This window comes from Fulmarus glacialis, unplaced genomic scaffold (genome assembly GCF_000690835.1).
Source record: "Fulmarus glacialis isolate BGI_N327 unplaced genomic scaffold, ASM69083v1 scaffold45739, whole genome shotgun sequence".
Taxonomy (NCBI): Eukaryota; Metazoa; Chordata; class Aves; order Procellariiformes; family Procellariidae; genus Fulmarus; species Fulmarus glacialis.
In genome coordinates, this window is record NW_009236078.1 from 43,030 (window position 1) to 54,009 (window position 10,980).

A 10,980-nucleotide genomic window follows, 5' to 3' on the forward strand; every position below is an offset into this window, starting at 1 on the left:
AGTTCATCTTAAGTTCCCTTCAGATAGGAGTTGCATAATGACTGTGCCTGTGGACTGGCAGATTGTCTGTCTGTAGTGGTAGTTTACCTGCCCTGACCTGCACGTCTGCAACTTCACACAGAGCTCCTTCAGGACTCTTGTGTGAATACTGTCAGCCTTGGTGACCTGGCTTATCCATTTGGCCTAATACTGATGCACCCCCTCTGACCTGTTTACTGCAAAGAATGTTCTGTGTAGGTAACAAGAAGCAGAATGACAGATGATGGGATTCAGCATATGACATGACCCTACCTGTCTATATGCTCCAAGAAACCCTTTTCTCCCCATTGCTGAAGCAGTTGTGATATCATAATCTAAAGAAAAAAAACACATAATCAATACCATATTTTAAACAGGACTGTTCCACAATCATCAAAAGATGTATGGCCTGATGCATTATTCAAAATTCCACAGAGGCAAGAAATTGCATGCAGGGTCTCTTGGAGCCCTTTATAAACAGAGGTGGCAACAGCAACAGGCTATTGTAGTCCATGTTACTGCTGTCTCCAAGGATCATGGTAGTGTTTGGAAGCTGGAGAAGGGGTGAGGGAAGAATGGATGGAGAGCTAAGTATGGTAATCAGGGAGAAAAAGAAAGGCAATGTTATATTGCTTTACCCTTTTGCCCGTATCAGCCTCTGCCTCTCTGCTTTAATACTGCCTGTATGACGAACTAATAGAGCTGGAAGATAGAAGCCATATTTAGATGTGCTCAATGTCTCCTTTCCTCATTACTACCTATAAAGGGACTGTAGTTGGCAGCCTGCTTTGTAAGGTCTTTGTGGGCTGCCAGTATTGTTCTAATTACAAAGTAGAATGAAAAACAGAAAAAACCTAAGTGCTTCCAATGTACGCTTTTCATTGAGGTTTTTCAAGTGCACCTACTAGCAAGAGATACGAAGTATTTTAAATCTTGATTCTTGAAATTTGAGGGTTAAGGGCATATTAGCTGTGCTTCCTGTGCACTGAGACACCCTCTAGCTCTGGTTGTAATATCTATGGTGGTCTCTCTTCTTTTGGCAGAATTGACAATGTATGTGCTTATTATAAACAAAACTGCGAAAGTGCAGAGCAACTGCAAAAGTGCAAAGCTGGTTATTTTTGTTTTTTTATGACTTGGAATATGTTATCTAAATACAATTCATTTGGCAGTTTGGTACTTGCCTGTGTGAAAGTGCTGGTATGCATTGTTGAAACCTGAATGTGTAGAATAACTCTGTCAATAAGAGGCTTAGGACCTGTCAGAAAACCTATTCTTAACCTAGAGGAAAAAAAAGAAAAAAGTTACTTCAGAAATGCAAGGTGCTAATACTTCGTGTGAGTTATGGTTTAACTTATAACTGGGAAAACCTGTAACCATTTCATTGATATTGTAAGGATCTTTTGTGTGTTTAAGTTTATTTATATCTTAATACTGCCCTAAGCCCCAGGTTTATATAACTTACGAGCTGAGTAGCAAAGTCATGAAATAAAAACATTTAAGGGTTTTTAATGCTTATAGTTGCTTCTAAGTTCTGAGACTTCAGGACATATCCTACATTTGTAAGCTTTCCTCTGCAACCATAAAGATTACATGAATCAAAGGGAAAGAAAGATAGGTTTTTACATAATGAAAAATCATGAATGCTCAGGCTTTATGAAAAACATTTGGGAAGTGGCCAACAGCTTTACTCTTTCACTCCCTTTCAGTACTCCCTTTCAGAATAAATGGAATTTAGACTGATAAACCGGATTCTTATTCATGCTTCAATGCTTATGACCCATCTTTACAGATTGGCTGAAGCCCTTCTTTAAAGAAAAATAGAACCAGTAAGCTCATACGTGTCTTTGACAAAGATAAAATTGCATCGTGCCTTTTTGCAGTGTCACTTCTGAAAGTGCAATCATACTTAGCATCATGTTGACTCCTCACTTTCTCAGGGATGGGGTTATAATCCACTATCTGCCAGTGCAGAATTCACATTACTTTCTTATATCTAGTAGAATAATAAACACAAGCAAGTTAAAAATCAAATATGTGACTTGTGTGAAATGGAAAACAGCCAGCTTAGTTTTTCAGGCAGGTGGAAACAACCTGAAAGAACTAGAAGATGAGAGATCACTCTAACCCTGTGAGTAGTTTGTGGAGAATGATGCCATCATTTCTCTTCTCTATTACAAGTTCAGGGAGTCTGTAGGAATGGTAAGAGATAGAAGGAGAAATAGAAAAAGAAGAGAGAAAAGCTCCTAGGAGTTCCAGGAACAGAGCTGGAATTCAGCATCTGTCTTTCTACCTATATGGTGTCTGTAAGAATGGGCTGCCTGGGGAGAGCGGCTTAACTATCAGTATGAGAAGAGAAACAGTATCTGGAGTTAAATGACTGCCAAGAGATGACATGAAAAGTGAGCAGACTGAGAGAAAGTGTGGATCCAAAAGTACATTCCAGAAATGGATAGGTATTAGATGAAAAAACACTATGACATGTCTGATCATTCTGTATGAAGTATTAGTCTTGTGCCTTAACTGAACAGGCAATGCTGAGCAGTCTGAAGCTGGCCTTACCCAGATGACAGAATTTTAGAGAAAGAGTCAGTCCTGATAACTCGGCCATCCACATCCATTGAGAGGAAAGTTGGAGCCCATGGCTTGGAAGAAAAATAAAAAACAAAATTCAAGGTGCTAGTAAGGATTATGATGGAATTATTTTCTTTACTATGAAGACATAATTATTTCTTAAAAAAGTATTTTGATAGTAAATATTTTACAGATGCACATTCCAAGGAAAAAAATGCGGTAACTTGCTGACAAGTGACTGTTTAGGCTAGCTGTCTGAGATGTGATTACAGTATTCTATGAAAGTCATCAAGAAATCAGCCTTGTTATTTTTTGATGCTTAGCCCACTGTTCAGCATAAAAGTGTTCAGTTCAAGTTTTGGTATGATGCCATAAGTAAGAGAGAAATAATTTCTCTGCCAAGATTTTTTTTAGGGAGTAAACAGAAAGATACTGTAATTTCTAAGATGGGGCCCTGTAGCTTTTAGCTTTATCTTAAAAAAGGAAATCAAAATTTCCTTTCAGAAAGGAAATTACCGAATTTTGATGATCTGAGTTCAGCACACTTTTTCCTTATCAGGAACTCTACTTTTACACCTTCTTCCCTTACACTCTCTAACAAACCTACACAATGTTCTTCAATGAGTAAGTGAAGCAGTTTTATTGCCTTCTTCCTCAAAAACTATTTCAAAATAGAAAACACTGCACTTCAGCTTCTACCAATGTTTTACTGCTTTATAAGACCAGCTTTTATTCCTGAAGTTAGGTACTTTTGCAGACTGTGCAACAGTAGATCCATATGTGAAGACAGGTCAACACTTGATTGCTACCCATTTGGGGAAAATTTACATGAAGAAGGGAAGCTGCCTATCCAGTACTACTTCCTGTGGTATCTGGGAGAATTTTCTTGGGTTCTCCAGAAGGCAAAGGGGTAAAAATGAGATATAGTAGACTGGGAGTAGGCAGTCTTCCACTGAATGAAAGAAGAGGCTGGGCTGAAAGGAATATTAAGAGGCTGCTATTTTCAAGTGCTGCTTCAGTGGCATACCTGTTTTGCTCTGGAGGCAAAGCCTTTGTCATTTTCTGACTAATGAAGGAAATCTTGTTTTGTATAAGGCTTGAGGGATTTGAACCACTGATTAACAGGACTGAGGCAATAAAATGCCACAAAGGGGACCACAACTGAAAGTAGCATAGACTGTTAGGCCTACAGCTAACTTGGTAGGACATGAAGAAGTAGCATGCAGGAAGATCCATGGCTCAAACCTTAGTTCTGTCCTGGACCAGAAAAGAAGGTGTTACTAAGAAGTATGGAAGACAAATTACCTTTTCAAACTGAAGAAAGTAGTAAGGATCATCTTCTATTATGAGGAAATCATATTTTCTTGCAAGCTAAAGAAATGAATAAAAAGTAAAGATTCACTAAAATGTAAAGACACTGTAAATTCAGTTCTTTCTATACCCTGGGCCTATTACCAGGACCATATTATGAACCTACAGATTGCTCATTCACTATATATAAGGCCCTATCAAGAGGAACTTTCAAATGTCCAATTTTTAGACATCAAGCAATTATAAGAGTAAACATGGTACCTGCAGTACAAGGACACATGTATATAACTGAAGGTCTGTTCTATGTAGCATTCAAACTGTGCAGAAAACTTGCAATGTGTCTGGTTTGAAGCCCATGGCAAAGATACCAGCCAGCAATGGGCTACTATTGCAAAAACAATTTATCTAATGCATAGTCCACCTCTGAAGAGTTGCCATGAAAGAGGTTCTGCTACAAGCAAGTTCTGGGAGGAATGTCCACTAGACCAGTAATGGGCCCAAACACCACTCATGGGGTATCCTCAACTGAAATGAGACTGACACTTATCCATTTCCACCTACATGGTTCACAAGGCCCCAGCTACATACCTGGTAAATCTCCTTCTTGCGCTCTGCGGTCAGAGAGTTTCCAGTTGGGTTGCAGCCATTTGGAATAGTGTACAGGAATTTGGGGAGGTGGTGGCTATGATTTTTTACATCTTCTGAGTTCCAAGTAGATAGAATTTCTTTCAGAGCTTTTGGAATAATGCCATGTTGGTCATTAGGAACGTTAATTATGTTACAACCCAAAGGTCTCAGCTGTTGATAGGAGGAACAAAACTCTCATAATCCTGTAATTCAAAGGTCTGTCTTTTCTCATTGGCATTGTAAAATTTCACTGATACAAAGTCTTTCTGACTTTATACCTATCTCAAACTCCATTTGCTCATGACTCAAAAGAAAGTTTGCCTGAATTTGCTGTGAAGCTTGTCAAAATTACCACATTACTCTACTTGCCCCGTTACGCCAACTGAGAAGAAATGTCCAATTGCTGCTCTTCTCTAGGAAATCACATATGGTTTTGCAAGCAGAAAGGGATTTTGTGAATTTGAACTGTGTTCTCCTAGAACTCCTCATGCTCTCACCACAGACAGTACGTTCATAGCACCTTCCGTTCCTACTGACCATTTACACTCTACTTCAGTGGAAGTGCCAGAACTATAAGCTACTTTTCATTGACAATGGGCAAAGAATCTGTTCTCAATAGATATATTCAGCAATACAAGGGAGAATGAAATGATGCTACTGCAATGACATGTTGACAGCAGTATGAAAAAATATAGGTAAAATACCAACAAAGCATGCCATCTCCTCCCCTCTGTGGAATTTCAATTTGTACCATGTAGTGCTCTGCATTTTTAAGTAAAAACGCAAGTTGCTGTATTGTCAAAATATATTCCTGACAAAGTATATTTGATTAGACAAGATATATTCAAACTTAGCACAGCAAACAATAACAAAATTCCTTTTGATGCAAGGGGAGACTAGACTGAAACTGTGGTGTATTATCTATTCTAACCCTTCTTACAGTTCTTATGCATTTTGAGCTGACATTTAATTACATACTGATTAAATTACTTTTCAGAAGTAAACTTTGCTATTTTTGTATAGTTCTTACTAATTCACATCTTCATACTCATATATGGACATTTCAGGCCTATTCCGATTTTATACTATTTATAGCTATGGTATAATCAGACCACGAAATACTTCAGGTGAATGTGCTGACATGTTAAAATACCCACTTGTTAAAATTTGCTTCAACCTGACTAGGTTGTGATGGCTTTATTTCCAAGCCCAAATGTGACCCTAGCCCTTGAATGAATGAGGATTCAGAAGAGGAAGAGGAACTTCTGTCCTGGGAATAGCTTTTATAGGACTTCTGGTAGAAAAGCTTCTATGAATTAATATTTATGAACATAACTGGACTAACACTAAAAACTTGATTCTTGGATATGTTTTTACAGTAAATACAGAGTGTATATAAGCCTGCAGATCAGGTACTAAATTGCTGTTTGCTTCAAATGTAACATTCACAATGTTTTGTAGCTAAAGAATACTTACAGCTGCTAATGTCCCAGAGTATGTAGGTGCATCCAAAAGGATGTTGTCCCCAGGATTAATGAGCATTTCAAACACCTGTGAAAGAAGAGAGTCTACTTTAGAAAGATTGTGCCATTCTTGTACACATGCTTCATACTTCTGACTTCTTAGTGGGATTAAAAATCTTTATTAGATATTAGTAATTCCCTAACCATTTAATTATGCTGTCTGTGAGAAAAGCAATGAACAGGGGAAAAATCTGCTTTAAAGCCAAATGGAGCTAGGTAATCAGCTAGAGAATACCAATTTGAAATGGAAAGACACAATGCTTTATTATACAATAGAAACAGTGCTTCAGTTACAGAAAGGATCAACTAAGCATCAGTGAGAGTGGACTGGAAAGAAACTGAAAAATTATTTAAGGAAGTCTAACACAATTAGAATTGAGTTATGGTAAAGCAAATAACGTACTTATTACTGGCACTACTTGAGTAACATGAAATGCTACCTTATAGCATATTTTCTGACAGGCTCTTTGGTTTACCCAAATATTCATGCAGTCCTGACAGATTAGAGTGCCACACAAGTTTTATTTCCGTTCTATTATCTTGTATTGATAATACTGAGAGACATGTATTTAACAAACTACCCTGCATACAGTTATACAGTTGCACTTAAGGCTGACTATAACTGAACTGATGGAAGAATAAACGTATCTCTGAAAGAAATGCTTTTAACATATGAAGCTTTTGGTCTTACTTTACACAAGCCTTCCTGGCTGCCGGTTGTGACACACACTTCCATTTGTCCTTGCTCAGGACTGTAGTTGGCTGAGGGGGGATTATGTAGATGCTGCTGGAAATCCTTTAGCCAGGACAACAGCTCTGGAATCCTGAAACATGAATAAAATAAGGTGTATCTAACATCTTATATAGGCCAAAGCTAGGCTGTTCTTCCACATCACTGCCAAATCTAGCACACAGTCCTGAGTCTGATTTTAATTGTCACACAGATACTGATTTTATGACTGCTTTATCAAATGATGAAAATGAAGTAAATGTATCTTATGGAAAAGCAGAGGAGATACGCATCTTGGTCCATACACCAAATTATCATACTGAAATCTGGGCGGAAATGATTTGCCAAGGAGGGAATAAGGGTGGAGGCTGAACAATATCCACTCCTAGGAGTGATCTTTCTATATTCAAATATGGCAATGTGACAAAGCTTGCAAGACTGCTAGTAATAGGCTGCAGATAATAAGGATTTCTGAAGCAGATTTTTCAAAATATATGTCTTAAGATCTTGTAGGATGTTAGCAAATGGCTGGGTTCGTTTAAATATTAAGAAAAGTCTTAACTTCACTGATTAATGCCCTGTGTGCCTCTGTAGGTACCTAAATATTTTTGCAAACCTGTCACAAGCCTGACTCAGTGCTGTCTGCTGGGGAGTTCACGAGTGCTAATGTAACGTAATGAAACGCAATTTTTGTACTAAAAATGACAATACTATAAATACTGCCATTCAACTATCACAAGTAGTACTTACTGACTTTAATATACGGTATGAAATGAGAGCAAAACAAATACTCCAGAATGTGGAAATTACGTATTGCAATGCAGTACCTATTAATGAATATCTTATTGCAAAACACAAAATGATTCCTCCTAGTGATTTGGGAGTCTGGATTCTCAAATACTAACAGCTAGGAAATGCTCTGGCTTGAGAATTACTGTATTAGGGGTTTTTTAAAATTGCTCATCTGCTCAAAAGTTTCCACTGAAACTGAAATGTAAATAGTGAGGCAAACTGAAAGGAGTTAAACCTGTTTTTGTAAAATGGGTTTTTAAAAACACGGGTGAATTAGTGCAATAATAAAGGATTTTATAATCCTTTGATTCTGGTATCTTGAAGTGCAAGCAGCTGTGACAGATACCCTGCTGAGGCTGAGTACTGGAGAGCTCTCTTCATCAGATCTTCCCCAATCTCAACAGCAGTTCCATGTCCAATGGCAATGGTAGCCCTCTTAAATGGAAAAACGTTAGGGTTTGGTGCCCCTCCAGCCAGAGAGATGAGAGATGGAGGAGACTTCTGCATCAATTCAGCTAGAGTAAAAGGAAAAGACCTTAGTTACAATTTGATTATTGCAACACTGATTAGATCTTTTAGTCAGTACATAATAATGGTCCAGAGAAGTTTGTTCCATTTTTCACTTTTTTTAACTGTCATGAATTCAAAAGGATGATAATTCTTTTTAAACTCACCTTTCTACTTGGATTAAATAGGTGTTGAGGGTGGGTGGGTAGGGAGACATGGGTGGGCAGATCAAAACAACAAAACATCTTTGTTTTAAAAAAAAATTACAAATAGCTTTATCTTATCTGGACTGTTCTATTATAAAAACTTTTTCTGGGACTGATGTCTCTTAAGCTTCAAGAATTTAAGGTCTTAATGATCTTCTGTTTAGACTGACTTGGAACAATTGGCTTTTGTTTTTTGTTCAGCCTGTCTTTAGCTGATGTGGCAGTAGTGCAGCTACACTGATAGTTACGTCTACAATTACAGCTTTTCCATAAGGGAGTGGGAATGTTTCTGACAGCCCAGCTGCAGTAGCACCAGAGGCACTGTGTAAATAATTCAGTATAAAGAAAATGTTAACAACTCTTGCTTTAAAGTCACAGTTTCACAATCATTCAGATCCAATCTATGCAGCACAAACTGGACCTTAATCCAGCAAGGGCACTTGATTGCATTAAACGTAAGAGCTCATAATATGGCATTCATGCTGGCTTGACACTTTTACATCAGATATGAGAGGACAGATGACACTAGGTCTGGCTTAAAGCCTGCTGTTATCGAGTTTATTCTCCACTACTTATTAGTAAACTTGAGCATGGGGAGTTAATTCTTATCAGTGCAGCAATATGGGTCATGCCTGTGACTTTTGGTCTGGTAAAGAGAGATTTGCTTTGTCATCAAAACTGCAGCCTCAATGTGCCTTTCTGCACAAGCTGTGCTACTTAATATTTGTGTTATGATGCATATCAGTGTATCATTTGAAAAAGTATAGAGACTGACCAGAGTGAATTAGTTGACTTAGCTATACCTGATGAAGCATTTTAAGCAGAACAGCAAATGCCAACCCCTTACCAAGAGAGGAAATTGACTCCTGAAGGCTTAACTAGTGATGTATGTCTCATGCTCTCATTCTGTCAGGTCCCTGTAGGTTTCAACTGAGTAAACAAGTAGGCAGTTAACCTGTTCTATCTGTCACACAGAAGACTGTAACATGGTAGCCTAGAGATAGTGTAATATAGAAAAGGAAAGTGAAATAACACTGAGTGTGTGGGTGTGGTGAGGAATTTATGGCCATTAACAGGATACAGAAAAGCTAGGTGGAAAGAAACATTATGCTGGGACTGAATTTCAAGTCATTAGCAGTTGCTTGTTCCTGGACAACTAGCGTAAATTCAGAGCGAACTGTGCCAAAAGCCCTGCTTCAGAGGCAGTAGCAGAGATTTTTCAGACACACGTTGAAGTGACAATACTATTTCTCCTATCTGGATGCGTTTCTGAAATGGTTCAAGCCTATTCACTTTATTCTTCTTTATACCTGCTTGACATCTCAACTTGACAAAAGTCAAACAAGTTAACTGGCCTTGCTTGTCAGTTTACAGCACGGTTTTCTTTCAAGCCTTTTCAAGTCTTCAGCCATGATAACCCAGCAAAGTCCAGAATGTAGAATGATACCCTTCCAGAGAACCTGTTAAAAACAGGTGTATACTCACTCAGAAGTCTTATCGGAGATGCTTTTCTTGCTGCACTCACAGTGGTGATGAATCGAGAGTAATTCATATCTATGGGGAAAGAGCTATTAGTTGGACATGAAGCTGAAAAAGTGAATAGGAACACCTGTGCTTTTGGTATGTGTATCTCCTGCAAGTAATGCTTCCAATTCGTCATCTCCATTGATGTGCTCTATCATAAACTAAATGTCAATTTATTTATGTTAAAATCAGTGCTGGAATTTATTTTCCTTTATGAATTCAGGGAAAAGGTTTCTACTTCATACTCATGGGTTCTGTCACAGCTTCCCAATGACACCGGCACAGTGAGATTAGGCCAAATGCTGCTGTTCTGATAAAAGCAAATAGCAATACAGCTTTGATCTGGGGAATTTGTTGGTCTGCAGTGAACAGGAAAAAGACTTTTTCCCCTCCCTTTACTGCCAGCTGTGGAGTTTTAAAGGCAGATTACAAATCTGAAGATCTTAAACACTCATCAGCTCTTTTTAATTTTAATCCAGCTTTATTTAGCTGTATTAAGTATTGCATTTAAAGTGCTTTAATGATTGCAAGCCATCATTATGAGTCACAACACTTGTCAAGTTAGAGGTGTTTCTTTAGGAAGGATAATTAAGAATGTCCTTCAAAATGTTTCAGATGAGTGTTTTCCGCGTTTGCCCTGGCCCCCGTAGAGATTCAGTGGATAGTGAGCTGCAGTCCTGCAGAAAGCCTCACGGTCTGCTGTCACAGGAAAGCTATCTGCTCCTTCATAAGGAAAGCACAGGAATCAAATCACAGGCAAAGAGACGCTGTCATTTTGACCACCGCTTCCAAGTGTGCTTCTACTGAATTCACAGAAAATAATCCTCCATCAACCACAGCAACACGCATGTGCTGGCAGTTATTACAAGTGATCTGTCGAGCAAGACTGCTTAAAAAAACCCCTTATGCTTTCTGAAAATACCGTTCTTAACTTTCCTCACCCTCAAGCGCGCTTCCCCCAGCAGAAGCACACCAAGGCCCTGCCGTGGCGGTGCTGGCTACGCACAAAGGCTTGCTCCGGCCTTTCAGGCATGGCTTCCGCTGTTCTTCCTACCGCCCGCTCCAGCCGGGGGCCGCCAGGCTGGCTCCGGCTGTGTTTCAGGGGATATCTGAGGCAGCGCTTCGGCCCGCTCCCCAGGCCATTCCCGAGACACCTCACCGCTGCCCC

The 10,980-nt window shown here is 38.9% G+C and overlaps 1 protein-coding gene across 2 annotated transcripts in view; it reads right to left on the reverse strand.

The window, feature by feature from the left end:
• The window catches only part of AADAT (aminoadipate aminotransferase), a 15,728-nt gene extending 5,885 nt beyond the window's left edge, over positions 1-9,843 (reverse strand). Inside the window, exons 1-9 of one of the 2 annotated variants that reach the window (XM_009586242.1) lie at positions 9,774-9,843; positions 7,922-8,090; positions 6,745-6,877; positions 6,007-6,081; positions 4,492-4,701; positions 3,898-3,963; positions 2,581-2,663; positions 1,203-1,299; positions 292-353 (exon numbers count right to left, since the gene is read on the reverse strand). In XM_009586242.1, coding sequence (XP_009584537.1) covers positions 292-353; positions 1,203-1,299; positions 2,581-2,663; positions 3,898-3,963; positions 4,492-4,701; positions 6,007-6,081; positions 6,745-6,877; positions 7,922-8,090; positions 9,774-9,840 — 962 coding nt within the window. In that variant the 5' untranslated portion in view covers positions 9,841-9,843. Of the gene's footprint in view, positions 1-291; positions 354-1,202; positions 1,300-2,580; positions 2,664-3,897; positions 3,964-4,491; positions 4,702-6,006; positions 6,082-6,744; positions 6,878-7,921; positions 8,111-9,769 lie in introns of both variants that reach the window. The other variant, XM_009586241.1, reaches the window with a different exon arrangement.
• Positions 9,844-10,980: the final 1,137 nt, after the last annotated feature.